At 29.0% G+C, this 24341-nt stretch overlaps 1 protein-coding gene and 1 pseudogene across 1 annotated transcript; both read right to left on the bottom strand.

Annotated features, from left to right (window-relative positions):
- Positions 1 to 3606: 3606 nt before the first annotated feature.
- On the bottom strand, positions 3607 to 19126 carry LOC116145540 (annotated as a pseudogene).
- On the bottom strand, positions 16984 to 17375 carry LOC116145548 (NADPH-dependent oxidoreductase 2-alkenal reductase-like). Its single transcript, XM_031430998.1, has one exon. The coding sequence runs from the start codon at positions 17345 to 17347 to the stop codon at positions 17018 to 17020; it is 330 nt and encodes a 109-aa protein (XP_031286858.1). The 5' UTR covers positions 17348 to 17375; the 3' UTR covers positions 16984 to 17017.
- Positions 19127 to 24341: the final 5215 nt, after the last annotated feature.

Below are 24341 nucleotides of genomic sequence, written 5' to 3' on the forward strand. Positions count from 1 at the left end.
ATGAGAGTTATTTTTCAGCTGATGAGACTACCAAAACCTAAAGATTGAGGAGCTCATAAGTTGACGTGTGGTAATAATAGTTTTTTTGCATTGGGCTTTGCTATAACATAAGCTATAATATATGGATTATTGCCATGGAAGGCGTGGACTCCTTATTCCAAGTGGAGACATTTTTTTTTTTCCTTTTATACTATTAAGCAAATTATAATTAATAATAAAATATATGGATATTATTTATATTTTCTTAAATAATTTCTGGATTTAAAAATAATATATAAATATTTTCAATGATTTTTGTATATTTAATTTAATTTTATATTTCAATTATAATATTATATTGAATGATTAAAAAAAAAAAAATTTCATGGTAGGAAATAATTATTTATTGGGCAAGATATTGTAACTTAATTTTTTAAATGTTGTGTATCAGTATACAAATTAGTATGAATAAAAATCTTGTTAACTGCTATTTACTTATTTTTATTTATGAACATAATAACATAAATTAAAAGTAAATAAGAACAATCCCTAAGGTTCTCATTGTGAAATCTTTTTATAAAAAAAAAAAAAAAAAAAAAAAGGAGGCTATTTTAGATTTTTCACCTAAAGCTCGACACTGATGGAAAATCATTATATTACAGCTTTAAACCAAATCTCTCTTCATGGATCTATTATTTAAAAGTTATTGCAATTTAAAAACATTTTGTAATAGAAAATTATAAATTATTCAATGATGGGTCCGGCCTATCAAAAAAGCTAATTACAAGCCCACGTTAAAGCCCAATAAAAGGCAACACTACCAGGCCCAATACAAGATTGATACTTTAAGTTTGATTTATTTGCTTATTTTAAAAATAAAAGATAATGATAAAAATTAGGGTAAAACACTTACTAATAATACAACCAAAAGATATAAGATATATGCAACATTTATCACAATCTATCAATTAAGTAGAATTAGGTGTGACATTTCATAACACTTCGATAGAAGAGTAAAATGTTAGTTAAATACTATTATGAATCTTTAAATTTTCAAAAACGTGTTTAGGGTTGAATCCCAAAAGCAAATCTGAAGGACAAAATCTAAAGCGCATAATATCTAGCAACTCTCATGAATTTCCAAATACTACAGATGGGTGAGTAAGAACAAACTAAAACATACAAACTATAGTTAATTATACTACCGTAAGAAACAAACTACAAACTATAGCTTAGCTAATAAATAGATTCTAACAACCACAATATAATAACAAAAAACCAATGTTCTGAAAGTCGGATTGGACCGGTCAATCAGACGGGAACTGGTAGTCTCTCTAGTCGGATTTAGGTTTCAGGGGATTCTTGTTATATTTTAAAACAGCAGGGACTAATGAACTAGGGCTGTTTTTACAATATTTCAAAACTTTAGGGACCATTAATTTTTGGCATTTAAAAAATATATTAAATTTTTAGGGGTATTTTCTCTTTCATACTATTAAACAAATATAATTAATAATTAAAATTTATGGATATTATTTATATTTTCTAAATTATTTCTAGATTTAAAATGATATTATTAAATATTTTCTATTGATTTTGTATATTTAATTTATTTTATATTTAAAATATAATATTATATCGAATGATAATAAATATTTTGCACATAGTATGAAAATATTATTTATTAGGTTAGGATACTATGACTTAAATTTTTGATACGTCCTATAACTGTCTATCATTATTGATCTATTTTGTCATCGTTAGAATAAATGATGAATGATTCACAAGAGTGTCAAAAAATTAATTGAAATTTTAAGTTACAGTATTCTAACCTTTACTGTTTATTTAAGGTATAAAATCATAATTATAATTAATTTTTTTAATGAATATATCTTCTATTCAAGTTTCTTAAAATAATTGCTATTAAATATCATAATTATTATATAAATAATGCAAATATTAAAAAAATAAGATGAAGAAAATGCTACAGAGTATTATATAATTTAAAAATGAAGGTTAAACTAGATTTAAAAGTTTCTAGTAAATTCTTATTAAATAAATAAAAAGGAATGGTTAGTGTATCATTTTTATTTGGTTGTCTATTTCATCTCAATTTTGATGTTAAAAAACCTAAGACCAGAAGTCAAGTAGCCCAATAACTCTAATAAACTATGGGCTTGGGATTTTTTTTTTTATGGCCATAAACCTTCGGCACAAAGAAAGAAAAAAGGACACTAATAGACAATTCGTCTTCTCTAACCCTAAACAAACACAAACAAACAACACACAAACAACACAAACGCAAAACCACCCTCCTCATCTTAGAAGTCATTTTCCACCCAACTCTCTTTAATTATACAACTCTTTGAATCCTCCATAATAAACTGGCTTCTCTTTATGTGTTGATTTTAATTTTTAGGCTTTTGAATTATGCATCTTTCTACTAGGTTCATTGAAAGATACATATTCTTGTCTTTTATATATATGAAGAATTAAGAAAATGAGAAGTTGGATAAAAAATTATTTAATTAAAAAAAAATTTCCAATATTTATAAACCGATAAAGAGATGTAGACTTAAATGAAAACTTTTGTTTATAAAAATCAACTAACAATTATATTTCGTATAACACGTTAAAAAAAAAAAAAAAAAGCCTATTTTAGATTTTTTCACCTAAAGCCCAAATTTCCTAGAGCCGACATCGGTGTAAAACCTTATTTTACAACTTTAAACACAATCTCTCTTCAGTGATTATTGATTCTAAAACTTACTGGAATTTCAAACATTTGTTATAGAAAATTAGAAACTTATCCAATAAACTCTAGTTTTGGCCTATCGACAAAGTTGATTATAAGCTTATATTTAAGACCCAATGAAAGGGCAACACTATCAAGGCAGCCCATTTTTCCAATATTATATTTGCAAGAATGATACTTCAAGTTTTGATTTATTTGCTTGTGTTAAAAAGAAAAAAGAAAGATATAAATTAGGGTAAAACACCTCTATCATAAATACGACCAAAACATATGAAATTATATGTACACATATATAACAGTTTAGACCAAATTAAGTTGATATCAAGTGTGATATTTCATAGTATTTGGATATAGAATACCATTGTGAGTCTTTAAACTGTTATATATGTGTGCCTATAATCTTTAAGTAGACTCACAATAATATAATGTTAGTTAAATACTAATGTGAGTCTTTAAACTGTCAAAACGTGTTTAGCGTTGAATCCCAAAAGCAAAATCCTAAGGACATAAATCTAAAACGGATAGTATCTTAACAACTTTCATGAATTTCCAAATACTACAAGCGGGTGAGTAAGAAACAAATTAAAACTTACAAACTGTAGATTATAGTACCAATATGTAAGTAAGAAAGAAACTAAAAACTATATCTTAGCTAAATAGATTCTAACAACTGCAGTACATGATTACAATAATAATAAATGGTATGTGATCTTCTAATACAAAATCTTATTTAAATTAGGATACAAATTCCAACCGTAGATTTTTTCGAACCCTTAAATGTGAGAAGAATTTAGAGAAGAATCTGGAGATAGATCTAATACAATTAAAGAGTGGAAAAATGATAAAAAAATTGAAACAAGGCTTGAATGACTTCACTCCCTAGAAACAACCACCACTTGCTTTCCAATATTGCGTTTGCGTCCAGTAAATAGACCAACAAGAGCAGCAGGAGCATTTTCAAGACCTTCAGCAATGTCTTCAAGATAAACAACCTTCCCTTCTCGGATCAAAGGGAGCACAACGTCCAAAAACTTTGCATATTCAGGAAAGTAATCGGTGGCGAAATATCCTTTCATTTGAATCCGCTTAAAAACAATGTTCATCATATTGTGTACACCTTCAGTCTGGCTAAGATTGTACTGTGAGATCATTCCGCACGCACGCCGTAATTCGACCATGGAGTCTCATATTTAGAAGCACCGCATCTAGCATTGTTCCTCCTACGTTTTCGAAGTAAATGCCAATGCCCTCAGGAAAGAACCTGGAAAAAAAAAAAAAATTAAGATGAAACTTTCTGAGTCTCCATATTTCTTTATCCTGAAACTGAAAGAGTATATGAAATGACACTACCTTTTAAAAGCTGCATCCAAATCTTGCTCCTCTTTGTAGTTGAAAGCGTCATCAAATCCGAACTTGTTCTTCAAAATTTCAACCTTAAGTATTGTACAAGTGATTGTCACAAGCATTAGTTAAGCCAAATTTTTGCAAGGTAATTGAATGTTTAACTGCAACAAACCAGATAACTCTGGGAAGGAACGAAGCCACTAAGGGCTGAGTGGGGGCTTATGCCCCCACTGACCTTGGAGAATTCAATGAATCCACTTTTATTTTGTATTTGTAACCACCCCTCTCCCCCTTCCCCCCAAATAAAAAAAAAAAAAAATATCCCTTTCTTCTGTTATGGTAATTAAGTCTCTGTCTATGTTTTTTCTATGAGAAGAATTAAAGAGTTGAAGCCAAGGGCAAGAAATCCAGTAGCCTGTTTTTGGAATTCATATGAGTTGGATGAAGATTTTCTCTGATCAACGGCGGATGTTGACTGTGATGGGCAGAAGACGAAGATGAGATTATTTTCAGCTGATGATGACTGCCGAACCTAAAAGATTGAAGAGTCATACTAGTTGTAATAATTTTGTTATGGTTGTTGTCAGCTTTTTGTTTTTGCATTGGGCTTTGCTATAACATACTGGATTATTTGCCATGGAGGCGTGGGACTCCTTATTCCAAGGGGACAATTTTTTTTTTCTCTTTTTATACTATTAACAAATTATATTAATAATTAAAATAATGGATATTATTTTATTTTCAAATATTTCGGATTTAAAAATAAATATTATTAAATATTTCAATTGATTTTGTATATTTAATTTAATTATATTTTAATTATTAATATATATTGAATGATTAAAAATTTGGTAGAAAATAATTATTGGTCAAGATGTTGTAACTTAATTTTTTACTTAATTTTTTGACACACCTTAAAATCGTCTATCATTATTGACCTATCTTGTCACCGCTAGTTTATTAAAAGATGAACGATCATAAAAGTGTCAAAATAAATTAAAATTTAAGTCACGGTATCCTAACCTTTACTGTTTATTTAAAGATAAAATCATAATCATAATTAGTTTTTTTTAATATATATCTTCCATTCAAGTATCTTATAATTAATTACTAATAATATCATAAAATTGATATAAATAATACAAAATATTAAAAACAAATTAAGATGAAGAAAATGCTACAGAGTATTCTATAATTTCAAAATGATGTTAAAGTTAACTAGATTTAAAGTTTTTAAATATTTTTAATATAAATATTTTATTAAATAAATGAAAATGAATGTTAGTGTATCAGTATACAAATTAGTATGAATAAAATCTTGTTAACCGCTATGTACTTATTTATTTATGAAGTAATAACAATAAAATAAAAGTGATAAGAAACCAATCCCAAGGTTCTCATTGTGAAATTCTTTAAAAAAAAAAAAAAAAAAAAAGGAGGCTATTTTAGAATTTTTCACCTAAAGCCGACACTGGTGGAATTATTATATACAGCTTTAAACCAAATCTCTCTTCATGGTCTATTATTTTTAAAAGTATTGAATTAAAAACTTTTGTAATAGAAAATTAGAAACTTATTCAATATGTTGGCCTATCAAAATCTAATTACAAGCCCACGTTTAAGGCCAATAAAAGGCAACACTACCAGGCCAACAAGATTAACTTAAGTTTTGATTTATTTGCTTATTTTAAAAGAAAAAAGATAAGTAAATTAGAGTGAACACCTTACTAATGATCGCCAAAACATATAAGTATATGCAACATTTACACAATCTAGACCAAATTAAGTAGATATTAGGTGTGGCATTTCATACCTTGTAGAAGAGTAAAATGTTAGTTAAATACATTATGAGTTTTAAATTTTAAAAACGTGTTTAGGGTTGAATCCCCAAAGCAAAATCTGAAGGACAAAAATCTAAACACAGAATATCTAGCAACTCTCATGAATTTCCAAATACTACAGATGGGTGAGTAAGAAACAATAAAACATACAAACTATAGATTAATATACTACGAGAACAAAACTAAACTAGCTAGCTAATAAATAGATTCTAACAAACACAATATTAAACAAAAAACCAATGTTCTGAAAGTCGGATTGACTGGTCGATACGACCGAGAACTGTAGTCTCTCTTGTCGGATTAGGTTTCAGGGGATTCTTGTTATATTTTAAACTGCAGGGATAATGTAACTAGGGCCGTTTTTACTATTTCAAAACTTTGGGACTAATTAGAATTTTTGGCATTTTAAAAATATATTAAATTTTAGGGGTATTTTCTTTTATACTATTAAACAATTAATGATTAATAATTAAAATTTATGGATATTATTTATATTTTCTTAAATAATTTCTGATTTAAAATAAATATTAAATATTTTCAATTGATTTTGTATATTTAATTTAATTTTATATTTAAATATTTTAATTGAATGATTAAATATTTTGCCATAGTATGAAATAATTATATTAATTAGGTAGTGACTTAAATTTTTTACTTAATTTGATATGCCTTAAACGTCTATCATTATTAATTATTTTGTCATCGTTAGATTAAAAATGATGAATGATTCAAAGAGGTCAAAAAATTAAATAAAATTTTAAGTTACAGATTCACACTTTACTGTTATTTAAGGTATAAAATCATAATTATAATTAATTTTTAATGAATATATCTCCATTCAAGTTTCTTAAAAGTAATTGCTAATAAATTCATAATTATAATATAAATAATGCAAATATTAAAAAAAATAAGATGAAGAAAATGCTAAAGTATTATATAATTTAAAAATGATGTTAAACTGATTTAAAGTTTTCTAATGTAAATATCTTATTAATAAATAAAAAGGAATGTTAGTGTATCATTTTTATTTGGTGTCTTATTTCATTCAATTTTGATTTAAAAACCTAAGACCAGAGTAAGTAGCCAAAACTCAATAACTATTGGGCTTGGAGTTTTTTTTTAGGCCATAAACCTTCGGCCAAAGAAAGAAATAAAGGACATAATAGACAATTCATCTTCTTCTTAAACCCTAACAAACAAACAACACAAAACAAAACAACGCAAACCACCCCTCCTCATTAGAAGTCATTTTCACCAAAATTCTTTAATTTATACAACTCTTTGAATCCTCTAATAAATTGGCTTCTTTAGGTGATTTATATTTTAGGCTTTTGAATTATTGCCTTTCTACTAGGTTATTGAAAGATATATTCATTGTCTTATATATATGAAGAATTAAGAAAATGAGAAGTTGGATAAAAAAATAGTTAATTAAAAAAAAAAAGTTTCAATAAATTTATAAACCGTAAGAGATGTAGACTTAAATGAAAATTTTGTTTATAAAAATCAACTAACAATTATATTTCGTATACACGTTAAAAAAAAAAAAAAAAAAAGCTCTTTTAGATTTTTCACCTAAAGCCCCAAATTTCCTAGAGCGACATCGGTGTTAAAACCATTATTTACAACTTTAAAAACAATCTCTCTTCAGTGATCTATTGATTCAAAACTTACTGGAATTTCAAAACATGTGTTTATAGAAAAATTAGAAAATTATCAATTAAATACTAGTTGAAAAAAATCAATTAAATATATATCTTAAAAATTCATGAAAGCTTTTAGTATCATTTTATGAGAACAAATTTCTAAATATGAAAAATAAAAATACTTATATTAGATTTTTGTGAAAATGACGGAGACATATATTTAAATTAAAAAAAATATAAAAAACCTATATTATTTTAACAATTTTAAAATATAACAATGACGGAAACATATGTTTAACAAACTTTTAAGTATGTAAAATAAAAATACTTTTATTAGATTATATTAAAATGTTAATAGCAAACTTATAAATTGTTGCCTCTTGTTTTTTCAAGTAGACTGCACTCATATCTATATAGTTAAATTCATGTGTTATTAATTCTTAACTTGCTTTCTCTCTCTCTCTCTCTTGTTTTTGTTTTTTCTTTTATTTAAGGGAACTGAAGTTGTTGAAAGTATAAAACTCGATTTTTCTGAAGAAAAGATCAATTGTTGTGCTAAAGCATTTTCGAAAATGATCAATCTAAGATTACTCAAGATACACAATGTTCAACTTCTAGAAGGCCTTGATTACCTTTCCAACAACTTGCGTTTACTTCATTGGGAAGGATATCCTTTAAAATCCTTACCACCAAATTTGCAATTGGACAAAATTATTGAGCTGAAAATGGATCAGAGCCACGTTCAACAATTGCAGCGGGGAATAACTGTAAGATTAATTCAATTACACTTTCCTATTTTAATTTTTATGAGTAAAATAACTATATATGAAATATTTTATGCTTTTTATTGTTTAATAAATATGGAAAATTAAGACATCCCACATTTTTGTTTTAACTTTTTTTTTTTCTTTTAACAGCCTTTCAACAATTTGGAATCCATCAGTTTTGGAAAGTGTGAGTACCTAATCAAAACACCAAATTTCACATTTGCCCCAAATCTCAAAAAGGTGATTCTTAAAGAATGTACAATGTTGCGTGAGATTCACCCGTCTTTGTTGGTTCACAAAAAGATTACTTATTTGGATATGACAGCTTGTGTAAGTCTTACAACTCTACCAAACCAGATTCATATGGAATCTCTAGAAGTACTTATTCTATTATTTTGCTGCAAATTGGAGAAGTTTCCAGAGATTGTAGGAAGTATGGATTGTCTACGTAGGCTTTCTTTAGGCGCAACTGCTATTAAAGTACTGCCAATGTCAATTGAGCTTTTGCGTGGGCTTAAAAATTTTGAGTTGAATTATTGTAAAAATCTTGTGAGTCTTCCAATCACTATAAATGGTTTGAAATCTCTTCAAAAAATTTCTCTTTCTGGATGCACCAAACTTGATAACTTGCCAGAGACTTTGGGGCAAGTTGAAAAGCTATCGACACTTCATGTAGGGGGAACTGCGATAAGACGACCAATGGCGTCCATTTTTCTTATGAAGAATCTTGCAGAGTTAGATTTTGTTAGATGCAAAGGACGGCCATCAAACTCATTGTCTTCACTCTTCCTCAAGACTTTTAGATTGCCCACTTTGTCAGGTTTGTGTACATCTTTAACAAGATTAAATCTCTCTCACTGCAATATGGAGGAAGGGGATATTCCTAATGACTTTTTCGATAGCTTTCCTTCATTAGGGAAATTAGAACTAAGCGAAAACAATTTTGTTTCACTACCTGAAAGCATCAATCATCTTTCTAAGCTTGAATTTCTTCGCTTGAACGGTTGTAAGAGACTTCGATCTCTACCAGAACTTCCATCCAACCTAATATCTATTAACGTAGATGATTGTGTTGCACTGGAAACAACATCAAATGCATTAAGGTTATGCTATTCCACGTTGTCAGAATTTTCATGTCTAAACTGCTTGAAATTGATCTGCTGCAACAATCAGGCATCTTCAATGCCCAGAGAATTCCTTAAGGTCAGTGTCTTTCTCTTTCTCTCTCTTCATCTTTTGAGTTAAACATTATTGTACAACTTTTCTTTCTTTCTCTGAGTGCAGGCAATGTCAAAGCCAACAAACAGAGTTAGGATGATTAATGAATTTGAGATGGTTATTCCTGGAAGTGAAATTCCAGAGTGGTTCCAACATCAGAGTGAGACTTCTTCAATTAAAATAGAAAGGCCTCCAGATTCTTGTGATAACGAGATGGTGGGATATGCTGTCTGCTGTGTTTTTTATGTCCATGAGCATCAGCCTATCCCTAGTAAAGGTTATAGCATGCCCACACATGAGATTGGCTGCAGACTGACCAATATCCCTTCATGTTATAACCCTCGTATTCTTTTTGAATATGATTTGCGCAACGTCGTGTCAGACCATCTTTGGCTGTTCTATTTGTCGGCTGGAGAATTCAATCGAGGTTTTGGTAAGCTTTCATTTACACAACGTGGTCCAAGATCAGAGGTGAAGAAGTGTGGGAATCAAGATTTTGTTGAGCTTTCATTTGACCCAAGAGGTCCAGGATTAGAGGTGAAGAAGTGTGGGATACATCCAGTATATGAGAAAGAATTAAAAGAGTTGAAGCCAAGGGCCAAGAAATCCAGTAGCTCTAGTTTTTGGAATTCATATGAGTTGGATGAAGATTTTCTCGGATCAACGGCGGATGTTGACTGTGATGGGGCAGAAGACGAAGATGAGATATATTTTTCAGCTGATGATGAACTGCCGGAACCTAAAAGATTGAAGAGTTCATAAGTTGACGTGTGGTAATAATTTTTTGTTATGGGTTGTTGTCAGCTTTTTGTTTTTTGCATTGGGCTTTGCTATAACATATACTGGATTATTTGCCATGGAGAGGCGTGGGACTCCTTATTCCAAGTGGGGACAATTTTTTTTGTTTTCTCTTTTTATACTATTAAACAAATTAATAATTAATAATTAAAATTAATGGATATTATTTTATATTTTCTTAAATAATTTCAGGATTTAAAAATAATATTATTAAATATTTTCAATTGATTTTTGTATATTTAATTTAATTTTATATTTTAAATTATAATATTATATTGAATGATTAAAAAAAAATTATGGTAGGAAAATAATTATTTATTGGGTCAAGATGTTGTAACTTAAATTTTTTACTTAATTTTTTGACACACCTTATAAATCGTCTATCATTATTGACCTATCTTGCCACCGTTAGTTTATTAAAGATGAACGATTCATAAAAAGTGTCAAAAAATTAAATTAAAATTTTAAGTCATGGTATCCTAACCTTTATTGTTTATTTAAAGTATAAAATCATAATCATAATTAGTTTTTTTAATTAATATATCTTCCATTCAAGTATCTTATAATTAATTACTATATAAATATCATAAATATTGATATAAATAATACAAATATTAAAAACAAATTAAGATGAAGAAAATGCTACAGAGTATTCTATAATTTCAAAATGAATGTTAAAGTTACAATTTGTAATAGAAAATTAGAAAATTACCCAATAAACTACTAGGTTTGGCCTATCGACAAGTTGATTACAAGCCCATGTTAAGGTCCAACAAAAGGGCAACACTACCAGACCAACCCATTTTTCCTATATTCCATTTGCAAGAGTGATACTTCAAGTTTTGATTTATTTGTTTATGTTAAAAAGAAAAAAGAAAAGATATAATTAGGATGAAACACCTCATAAATAGACCAAAACAATGAGATATATGCAACATTCATAGCAGTCTAGACCAAATTAAGTAGATATCAGGTGTGATATTCATAAACTGGATATAAGAGAGTAAAATGTTAGTTAACTACTATTATGAGTCTTTACACTGTCAAAACGTGTTTAAAGTTGAATCCCTAAAACAAAATCTGAGGACATAAATCTAAAGCGGATAAATCTTCGCAACTTTCATGAATTTCCAAATACTACAAGTGGGTGAGTAAGAAACAAATTAAAACTTACAAACTATAGACTATAGATTATACTACCAATGTCTAAGTAAGAAAGAAACTACAAATTATGCTAACTATAAATAGATTCTAATAACCACAATAATAACAATAGCAATACTAATAACAAAAAACTATATCTTGGCTAAATAGATTCTAACAACTGTAGTACATGATTACAATAATAATAAATGGTATGTGATCTTCTAATACGAAATCATATTTAAATTAGGATACAAATCCCAACCATGGATATTTTTGATCCATAAATGTGAGAAGAATTTAGTGAGAATCTGGAGATAGATCTATACAATTAAAGAGTGGAAAAACGATAATCAATTGAAGAAGGCTTGAAAAACATTACTCCTTGGAAACAGCAACCACTTGTTTCCCAACATTGCGTCCAGTAAAAAGACCAACAAGGCAGCAGGAGCATTTCAGACCTTCAGCAATGTCTTCAAATAAACAATCTTCCCTTCTCGGATCAAAGGGAGCACAACGTCCAAAAACTTTGCATAGTAGGAAAGTAATCGGTGGCGAAAATCCTTTCATTTGAATCCGCTTTAAAACAATGTTCATCAATTGTGTACACCTTCAGTCTGGTAAGATTGTACTGTGAGATCATTCGCACGCTGTAATTCGACCATGCAATCTCAATTTAGAAGCACCACATCTAGCATTTTTCCTCACGTTTTCGAAGTAAATGTCGATGCCCTCAGGAAAGCACCTTCAGTCGGCTAAGATTGTACAAGGGATTGTCACAAGCATTAGTTAAGCCAAATTTTTGCAAAGTATTGAATGTTTAACTGCAACAAACCAGGTAACTCTGGGAAGGAACGAAGCCACTAAGGGCTGAGTGGGGGCTCATGCCCCCACTGACTTGGAGAATTCAGTGAATCCACTTCTATTTTGTATTTGAAACCCATAACAAACTTATTTTGTATTTTTTTCTTCAACCTCCAATATATTTAACCTTTGATTTCTTTTCTCTCTGCTATTGAATATAGAGTACATAAGTAAAAAATCTCAAAGTTATTTTTTTCTCTTTTTGACTAAATTCTTCGTCTATTCAAAATAAAAATATTAATTGATGCCTCTAATTTTTAATTTTTGCAGTCAATTTTTCATATTTTTAAACTAATTTTAATATTACAATTTTTTCTTTTAAGAATACCCCACTGAAACAAAAATCCGGACTCCATGGTGACTTTGGAAAGTATGTTAAGGAAGAGGAATTTCTGGAACGATTGGCTAACCTTTCTTTGTTCCAGCAATTCCAACAACGTAGCAGCCCATCAACTTTGCAAATTGCCCAACCAGTTGACAACAGCGCCTGATGCTGCTGAAATGTTACATTTTCCTTTTTAGGAGCAGCTATATTCATAGAAACCAGCCCAAGCGTAATACCAGGCATGCCTATACACAAAACAAACATTTTAAACAAAAAGTCATTCTTTATTACGGCGCCATGAGTAATTCATTTGTTCATTGCTTAGTAAAAGACAAAATTCGTACTAGTTTAAAGAATTTAACTAAGTTCTTGTCTTTTAAATGTGAATAAACTTTGTGCGACATTAAAAAGTTAAATTCAAGACGTACACAGCTAAGAATATTCATAAATGCAAATACCAAATTATATAAATGGAAGGCATGCAAATACATAAAAGTAAGATTAATTCAATTACACTTTCTTATTTTTAATATTATGAGTAAAATAACTATGTATGAAATATTTATGCTTTTTATTGTTTAATAATATGGAAAATTAAGAAAAATATTTTTTTGTCTAACTTTTTTCTTTTAACAGTCTTTCAACAATTTGGAATCCATCATTTTTAGAGTGTGAGTACCTAATCAAAACACCAGATTTCACATTTGTCCCAAATCTCAAAAAGATGATTTTGAAAGTTGCACAATGTTGCGTGAGATTCACCCATCTTTGTTGGTTCACAAATATATTGTACAAGTATTACAACTCTGCCAACCAGATTCATATGGCTCTCACGTGAATTTGATCTATCTTGTTGCTGCAAATTGAAGAAGTTTCCAGAGATTGTAAGAAGTATGGATTGTCTATGGTGACCTTTCTTTACACAAAACTGCTATTAAAGTATTGCCAATATCAATTGAACTTTTGAGTGGACTTAAAAGATTTTAGTTTGGCAAACTACAACTCTAGTTTTTGGAATTCATATGAGTTGGATGAAGATTTTCTTGGATCAATGGCGGATGTTGACTGTGATGGGGCAGAAGACGCAGATGAGATATATTTTTCAGCTGATGATGAACTACCGAAACCTAAAAGATTGAAGAGCTCATAAGTTGACGTGTGGTAATAATTTTTTTTTTATGGGCTTTCTGTTTTTTGCATTGGGCTTTGCTATAACATAAGCTGTAACGTATACTGGATTATTTGCTATGGAGAGGCGTGGGACTCCTTATTCCAAGTGGGGACAATTTTTGTTTCTTTCTCTTTATATACTATTAAACAAATTAATAATTAATAATTAAAATTTATGGATATTATTTTATATTTTCTTAAATAATTTCTGGATTTAAAAATAATATTATTAAATATTTTCAATTTTAAAGTTAAACTAGTTTTTATTTTTTTTTAATAAAAATGGATGTTAGTGTATTAGTATACAGATTAGTATGAAAAAAAATCATTATATTACAGCTTTAAACTAAATCTCTCTTCATCGATCTATTATTTTAAAAAGTTATTGTAATTTAAAAACATTTTGTAATAGAAAATTAGAAACTTATCCAATGATGGGTTTGGCCTATCAACAAAGCCGATTACAAGCCTACAAAGTTTTGATTTATTTGCTTATTTTAAAAAGAAAAAAGATAAAGATAAAAATTAGAGTGAAACACCTTACTAATAAATACGACCAAAACATATAAGATATATGCACACATTTATCACAGTCTAGACCAAATTTAGTAGATATTAGGTGTGACATTTCATAACACTTCGATAGAAGAGTAAAATATTAGTTAAATACTATTATGTCTTTAAACTTTCAAAAACGTGTTTAGGATTAAATCCCAAAAGTAAAATCTGAAGGACAATCTAAAGCGGATAATATCTTAGCAACTCTCATGAATTTCCAAATACTACAGATGGGTGAGTAAGAAACAAATTAAAACATACAAGCTACAAACTATAGCTTACCTAATAAATAGATTCTAACAACCACAATATTAATAACAAAAAACTAATGTTCTGAAAGTCAGATTAGACCGGTCGATCAGACCAAGAACTAGTAGCTTCTCTGGTCAGATTTAGGTTTAAGTGGATTCTTGTTATATTTTAAAACTGCAGGGACTAATGTAACTAGGGCTGTTTTTACAAGATTTCAAAACTTTAGGGACTAATTGAATTTTTTTGGGCATTTTAAAAAATATATTAAATTTTTAGAGGTATTTTCTCTTTTTATACTATTAAACAAATTAATGATTAATAATTAAAATTTATGGATATTATTTTATATTTTCTTAAATAATTTCTGGATTCAAAAATAATATTATTAAATATTTTCAATTGATTTTTGTATATTTAATTTAATTTTATATTTAAAATTATAATATTATATTGAATGATAATAAATATTTTTGCACATAGTATGAAACTAATTATTTATTAAATTAGGATACTGTGACTTAAATTTTTTACTTAATTTTTTGATACGCCTTATAAACTGTCTATCATTATTAATTTATTTTGTCATCCTTAGATTAAAAATGATGAATGATTCACAAAGAGTGTCAAAAAATTAAATTAAAATTTTAAGTCACGGTGTTCTAACCTTTACTGTTTATTTAAGGTATAAAATCATAATTATAATTAATTTTTTTAATGAATATATCTCCCATTAAAGTTTCTTAAAATTAATTGCTATATAAATATCATAATTATTAATATAAATAATGCAAATATTAAAAAAAATAAGATGAAGAAAATGCTACAGAGTATTATATAATTTAAAAATGAATGTTAAACTAGATTTAAAAGTTTTCTAATGTAAATATTCTTATAAAATAAATAAAAATGAATGTTAGTGTATCATTTTTATTTGGTTGTCTTATTTCATCTCAATTTTGATATTAAAAAACCTAAGACTAGAATTCAAGTAGTCCAATAACTCCAATGAACTATTGGGCTTGCGATATTTTTTTCATGGCCATAAACCTTCGGCCCAAAGAAAGAAAATAAAGGACATAATGGACAATTCATCTTCTTCTTAAACCCTAAACAAACAACCAAAAAAAAAAAAAAAAAAAAACAAAAAACACGACCGCATAACCACCACCCTCATCTTAGAAGTCATTTACCACATAATGAATCAAATTCTTTTATATATGAGAAGTTGGATAGAAAAATTAGAAAAGAGTTTCCAATAAATTTATAAACTGATAAAGAGATGTAGAATTAAATGAAAATTTTTATTTATAAAAATTAACTAACAATTATATTTCGTATAACATTTAAAAAAAAAAAAAAAAAAGCCTATTTTAGAATTTTTCACCTAAAGCCCCAAATTTCTTGGAACTGACATTGGTGGAAAATCATTATTTTACAGCTTTAAACCAAATCTCTCTTCATTGGTCTGTTGATTTTAAAACTTACTCCAATTTCAAAACAATTTGTAATAGAAAATTAGAAACTTACCCAATAAACTACTAGGTTTGGCCTATCGACAAAGTTGATTACAAGCCCATGTTTAAGGTCCAACAAAAGGGCAACACTACCAGACCAACCCATTTTTCCTATATTCCATTTGCAAGAGTGATACTTCAAGTTTTGATTTATTTGTTTATGTTAAAAAGAAAAAAGAAAAGATATAAATTAGGATGAAACACCTCATAAATACGACCAAAACATATGAGATTATATGCACACATTCATAGCAGTCTAGACCAAATTAAGTAGATATCAGGTGTGATATTTCATAATACTTGGATATAGAAGAGTAAAATGTTAGTTAAATACTATTATGAGTCTTTAAACTGTCAAAACGTGTTTAACGTTGAATCCCTAAAACAAAATCCTGAGGACATAAATCTAAAGCGGATAAATCTTCGCAACTTTCATGAATTTCCAAATACTACAAGTGGGTGAGTAAGAAACAAATTAAAACTTACAAACTATAGACTATAGATTATACTACCAATGTCTAAGTAAGAAAGAAACTACAAATTATAGCTTAACTAATAAATAGATTCTAATAACCACAATAATAACAAATAGCAATACTAATAACAAAAAACTATATCTTGGCTAAATAGATTCTAACAACTGTAGTACATGATTACAATAATAATAAATGGTATGTGATCTTCTAATACGAAATCATATTTAAATTAGGATACAAATCCCAACCATGGATATTTTTTGATCCCATAAATGTGAGAAGAATTTAGTGAAGAATCTGGAGATAGATCTATTACAATTAAAGAGTGGAAAAACGATAATACAATTGAAAGAAGGCTTGAAAAACATTACTCCTTGGAAACAGCAACCACTTGTTTCCCAACATTGCGTCCAGTAAAAAGACCAACAAGAGCAGCAGGAGCATTTTCAAGACCTTCAGCAATGTCTTCAATATAAACAATCTTCCCTTCTCGGATCAAAGGGAGCACAACGTCCAAAAACTTTGCATAGTTAGGAAAGTAATCGGTGGCGAAAAATCCTTTCATTTGAATCCGCTTAAAAACAATGTTCATCATATTGTGTACACCTTCAGTCTGGCTAAGATTGTACTGTGAGATCATTCCGCACGCTGTAATTCGACCATGCAATCTCATATTTAGAAGCACCACATCTAGCATTTTTCCTCCTACGTTTTCGAAGTAAATGTCGATGCCCTCAGGAAAGCACCTTCAGTCTGGCTAAGATTGTACAAGTGATTGTCACAAGCATTAGTTAAGCCAAATTTTTGCAAAGTAATTGAATGTTTAACTGCAACAAACCAGGTAACTCTGGGAAGGAACGAAGCCACTAAGGGCTGAGTGGGGGCTCATGCCCCCACTGACCTTGGAGAATTCAGTGAATCCACTTCTATTTTGTATTTGTAAACCCATAACAAACTTCTATTTTGTATTTTTTTTCTTCAACCTCCAATATATTTTAACCTTTGATTTCTTTTCTCTCTTGCTATTGAATATAGAGTACATAAGTAAAAAAATCTCAAAGTTATTTTTTTTTCTCTTTTTGACTAAATTCTTCGTCTATTCAAAATAAAAATATTAATTGATGCCTCTAATTTTTAATTTTTGTAGTCAATTTTTCATATTTTTAAACTATATTTTTTAATATTACAATTTTTTCTTTTAAGACTACCCCACTGAAACAAAAATCCGGACTCCATGGCTGACTTTGGAAAAGTATGTTAAAGGAAGAGGAATTTCCTGGAACGATTGGCTAACCTTTTCTTTGCTTCCAGCACTTCCAACAACGTAGCAGCCCATCAACTTTGCAAATTGCCCAACCAGTTGACCAACAGCGCCTGATGCTGCTGAAATGTATACATTTTCTCCTTTCTTAGGAGCAGCTAATTCATAGAAACCAGCCCAAGCAGTAATACCAGGCATGCCTATACACAAAACAAAACATTTTAAACAAAAAGTCATTCTTTATTACGGCGCCATGAGTAAATTCATTTGTTCTCATTGCTTAGTAAAAGACAAAATTCTGTACTAGTTTAAAGAATTTAACTAAGTTCTTGTCTTTTAAATGTGAATAAACTATGTGCTAAAAATATTCATAAATGCAAATACCAAATTATATAAATGGAAGGCATGCAAATACATAAAAGTAAGATTAATTCAATTACACTTTCTTATTTTAATATTTATGAGTAAAATAACTATGTATGAAATATTTTATGCTTTTTATTGTTTAATAAATATGGAAAATTAAGAAAAATATTTTTTTGTCTAACTTTTTTCCTTTTAACAGTCTTTCAACAATTTGGAATCCATCAATTTTATAGAGTGTGAGTACCTAATCAAAACACCAGATTTCACATTTGTCCCAAATCTCAAAAAGATGATTCTTGAAAGTTGCACAATGTTGCGTGAGATTCACCCATCTTTGTTGGTTCACAAATATATTGTACAAGTATTACAACTCTGCCAACCAGATTCATATGGAATCTCTACGTGAATTTGATCTATCTTGTTGCTGCAAATTGAAGAAGTTTCCAGAGATTGTAAGAAGTATGGATTGTCTATGTGACCTTTCTTTACACAAAACTGCTATTAAAGTATTGCCAATATCAATTGAACTTTTGAGTGGACTTAAAAGATTTTAGTTTGGCAAACTACAACAAACTTACTGTCTTCACTCTTCCTCAAGACTTTCAGATTGCCCACTTTGTCAGGTTTTTGCAGATCTTTAAAACAATTGAAACTAGGTGGCTGCGATATGGAGGAAGAAGCGATTCCTAATGACTTTTTCGATAGCTTTTCTTCATAACGGTGTTTAGAACTAAGCAAAAACAATTTTGTTTCAGTACTTGGAAGCATCAAACATCTTTCTAAGCTTACATGGCTTGACTTGGACAGTTGTAAGAGACTTCGATCTCTACTGGAACTTCCATCCAACATAGAATATATTAACGTAAATGGTTGTGTTGCACTGGAAACAACATCAAATGCATTAAGGTTATGCAATTCCAAGTTGTTTAGATTTTTCTGTGTTAATTGGTTGAAATTGATCTGCTGCAACAATCTAGCATCTTCAATGCCCAGAGAATTCCTTAAGGTCAATGTCTTTCTCTTTCTCTCTCTTCATCTTTTGAGTTAAACATTATTGTATTACTTTTCTTTCTTTTTCTTAGTGCATGCAATGTCAAAGCCAATAGACAGACCTCAGGCGGATAGTCAACGAATTGATGAATTTGGGATGGTTATTCCTGGAAGTGAAATTCTAGAGAACATCAGAGTGAGACTTCTTCAATTAAAATAGAAAGGCCTCAAGATTCTTATGATAACAAGATGGTGGGATACGCTGTCTGTTGTGTTTTTCATGTCCATGAGCATCAGCCTACCATTATTTAAAGGTTAGATGGGCGGACATCAAATTATTTGCAGAGGGGTCTATATCAATTTTCAGATTTATTTTGAAGAGAATTGGGGCAAGGCTATGTCAGAACATCTTTGGCTGTTTATATGTTTTGGCTAAAAGACTCAATCAAGATTTTGTTGAGCTTCCATTTAAGCCATGTGGTCTAAGATTGAAGGTGAAGAAGTGTGGGATACATCCAGTATATCAGAAAGAAATTGAAGAGTTGAAGCCAAGGGCCAAAAAATCCAATAGCTCTAGTTTTTAGAATTCATATGAGTTGGATGGAGATTTTCTTGGATCAATGATGGATGTTGACTGTGATGGGACAAAATACGAAGATCTGATCTATTTTTCAGGTGATGATGAACCCAGTGCAACCTAAAAGATTGAAGTGTTCATAAGTTGATGTGTGGTAATAACTTTTTATGAGGGGCTGTTGTGAGCTTTTTGTTTTTTGCATTTGGCTTTGCTATAACATAAGCTTTATGATTGTGTCAATTTTACTTGTGTTTGGTCTGTTCACAATATGAGAGCCCTGGGACTCCTTATCCCATTTGTTCTTTCTCTTTTTATGCTATTAAACAAATTAATAATTAACAATTAAAATTTATAGATATTATTTTATATTTTCTTAAATAACTTCTAGATTTAAAAAAAAAATATTATTAGATATTTTCAATTTATTTTTGTATGTTTAATTTAATTTTATATTTAAAATTATAATATTATATCGAATGATAAAAAAAATTGGTTCATAATACGAAAATAATTATTTATTGGGTCAAGATATTATGACTTCAATTTTTTAGTTAATTTTTTGACACGCCTTATAAACCGTTTGTCATTATTGATCTATCTTGTTAATGCTAGATTAAAAGAGATGAACGACTCATAAAGGGTGTCAAAAAATTAAATTAAAATTTTAAGTCACAGTATCCTAACCTTTACTGTTTACTTAAAGTATAAAATCCTAATTTTAATTAATATATCTCTCATTCAATTTTCTTATAATTAATTACTATATAAATATCATAATTATTGATATAAATAATGCAAATATTAAAAAAAAAAAATTAAGATGAAGAAAAGGCTACAGAGTATTTTATAATTTAAAAATGAATGTTAAACTAGTTTTAAAAGTTTTTAAATATAAATATTTTTATTAATAAGTAAAATAGAATGTTAATGTATTATTTTTATTTGGTAATCTTATTTCATCTCAATTTTGATATTCAAAAACCCTAAACAGACACGAACACAAAACCACCGTCCTCATCTTAGAAGTCATTTACCACTCAAAATACAAAATCGGTTGGCGCGGTGGTTAGCTAGTGGGAGAACTAGTGCATAAGAACCTTTTTATAACTCCGACACTTGCTACAACTGTTTGAAGGAATACAATTAGTAGTTGGAACTTCACGAATTAAACCTCCACCATAATCTTAGCCTCTTGTCTAAACGATGCGGTGGTTCTATCCCTGATGAAATCATATATTGCTAAAATAAAACCATATGCCGACAATAAATGATATTTTAGTTCTGTAAGCATTATATAAATGATGAAAATGTATAATATAATAATTTAATTTTTATAAATGTTTTGGAAGGAGATATCTTCATATTTATTATAGCATTTATTACTTAGGAATCTTATTAATAAATTAATGCTTATTTGCTTATAGTTAACCATTTTTGTATAGATATTTTACCATACATTAAATGAAATGATTAATGTGGTATTGTACCAAATGGCTATATCATAAATGACTCCACAAACCTCTTTTATTTGTTAAAAATAATAATAATAATATAATTATTATTGAAATTTACTTATTTACCCTTCTTTAAAGGTTAAATTAAAAATAACCAACTTTTAAATGGATTTGTAGCAAGACCTCTCATGTAATTTTATTTGATATTTTATGTAATAAATGTGATGTAAAATATCAATATAACCTATATAAAAATCTAAAGACCCACTCAAGGGAGATCAATTGAAATTATGTTAAAGTTATTCAACTTCGCTTGAGTTTACTCATCTTATTCCGACAATTTTAACATTTTAAATCAATTTATGTACTTTTCTTATCGGTGTTGAGTTATTAACAATGTATGAACATATCTTATTCTTTTTCGTATCTATTTGAGAATTGGGATGACTGTTTTAGATACATATTTCGAAGCTGATGAATATTTATCAAGTCAATAACTCTGTACATCACCTATTTGACATGAGAAAATAATAATTTTTTGCCTTCAAAAAGGAAGGAAAAAAAAAAAGAGAAGAAACCTTTAAATTATTTTTGGAATAATAAGTTTATATACATTTTAGTTAATAATTTAATTTACCTAAAGGATCTTGATTTGACGTCATAAGTAGGTCCATCATATTTAGAAACTGGAATAAATAAATGGCCTGGTAAGCTAGGCATTTGGGATCGGGCCCAAAAGCCCAGCTCCAAAACCTTCCTAGGACCGTCCTTGGGAGGACCGGTCCTAGGAGGCCTGGTCCCAAAACGGGACCAGGCCTAAGGGGAGGGCCCGGGCCCTCCTCCAAGGCCCGGGCCTGGGCCCAAACTTTTTTACATTTTATTAATTTAGTCCTTTGTAAAATTACATTAAACCCCAAAAATAATATAAATTTAAGGACTAAAATAAATTTTACAAAATTTATTAAAACAAAAAAAAAAATTAACCGTTGGCTGCCAAAGGTAACTGACACCAACGGTTACATTTTAATATAAGTTTTTTTTTTTTATTTTCCCCCCTACAACTACTATAAATAACTCTAAAACCTTTAATTTTTTTCACACCAATCAATCTCTCATTCTTTCATTCTCTCAATCTCTCTACTCCAAATCTCCAATCAATTTCTCATTCAATTTATATTATAATTTATTATATTATTCAATTTTTTTTCTATTTTTCAATATCATCATAATTTCATATTATTTTTAATTTAATTTAATTTTATTATTTATTATTTTATCATAAATTATAATGTCTTCCCCAAATGAGTTTTACGTTCCATCCACCGAAGAAATTGAAGCCTTCAATCCATTTTCACCATTTCCTCCGGATGCAGCTGTAATTCCACAACCACATTCGGCCAGGACAAGGTGTAGCCAAACACATGTGAGCTGCGTCAACGGGCACGGACATAGACCAACCCCCCCGACCGTCAAAGAGGGTCGTGTCCGATTTCTGCGATACTTCACCAAATCAAAACGGCCAAAGACAATGGGGAGGGGGAAGAATCGTGTGGGATATGTAATTTATGTGGAACCATTATTGGGGCTGAGAAGGGGACTTCGACGATGCGACGACACGTAGAGAAGAAGCATCCCCAATAAATGCATCTTCAAGCGGATCAGGTAACAAATTCAACAACTTAATTTTAATCCACTCCTCAACTCTCTCAACAGGGCAATAATAAACACATGTTGCACGAGGGAAATAGCAAGATATATAGTTGCTACGGACTCTCCCATTGTTTATCTGAAAATCCTTTTTTTGTTAATATGGTTAAACTGCATTTGTCCACATATACCCCTGTTAGTAGAACTACAAGTAGAAGAGATATACTAAACTTTATAACAAATAAATAATAAACTTAAAAACGAATTTCAAAATTTTAAGAATATTCTATTGCACTACATCAGACATATGGGTTTGTAGATCAAAATCGATTTTTTAACTGTACAGTACATTTCTTAGATCATAATTGGGGTTTACAACAAAAATTGATAGGTTTTAAACCATTATATGAAAAACATAGTGCTGAAACTATATTTATTTTACGATTCTTGAAGTTTTGCAAGAATATTTATTAACTGATAGAGTTGTAGCGCTAACGCTTGATAATGCAGCTACTAACACCGCGGCAATATCTTTATTTGAAAAGAAATTGGACGGTGAAGGCAAATTTTATCACCAGAGATGTGATTGTCACATCATCAATTTGATAGTTAAAGCAGGTTTAGATGCTATACATTCAAAGATTGAGAGGGTGCGTAGAGCTATCGATTTATCATCTGCGGTAGCAATAAAGATGGCAAGAGTACATCAAATATTGTAAGCAAGAGGACCCACCGGTTCGACCTTTGAAGTTATGTACGACATGCCTATCCATTGGAACCATGCATAAGAACCTTTTTATAACTCCGGCACTTGCTACAACTTTTTGAAGAATAAAATTAGTAGTTGAACTTCACGAGTAAACTCCACCATAATCTTAGCCTCTTGTCTAAAGGCTGCGGTGGTTCTTCCCTGATGAATCATATATTGCTAAAATAAAACCATTTGCCGACAATAAATAATATTTTATTCTGTAAGCATTATTAATGATGAAATGTATAATATATAATAATTAATTTTTATAAATGTTTTGGAAGGAATATCTTCATATTTATTATAGCATTTATTACTTAGGAATCTTATTAATAAATTAATGCTTATTTGCTTATAGTTAACCATTTTTGTATAGATATTTTACCATACATTAAATAAATGATTTAATGTGGTATTGTACCAATATGGCTTATCATAAATGACTCCACAACCTCTTTTATTTGTTAAAAAAATAATATAATAATTATTATTATTATTAGAAATTTACTTATTACCCTTTTTTAAAGGTTAAATTAAAATAACAAACTTTTAAATGGATTTGTAAGCAAGACCCTCTCATGTAATTTTTTTTGATATTTTATGTAATAAATGTGATGTAAAATATCATATAACCTATATAAAATA

Source organism: Pistacia vera, unplaced genomic scaffold, assembly GCF_008641045.1.
Source record: "Pistacia vera cultivar Batoury unplaced genomic scaffold, PisVer_v2 Contig462, whole genome shotgun sequence".
Classification (NCBI taxonomy): Eukaryota; Viridiplantae; Streptophyta; class Magnoliopsida; order Sapindales; family Anacardiaceae; genus Pistacia; species Pistacia vera.

Excerpts from the sequence above, each read along its gene's own strand:
- LOC116145548 (XM_031430998.1), bottom strand. The coding sequence starts at position 17,347 with ATGCTAGATGTGGTGCTTCTAAATATGAGATTGCATGGTCGAATTACA.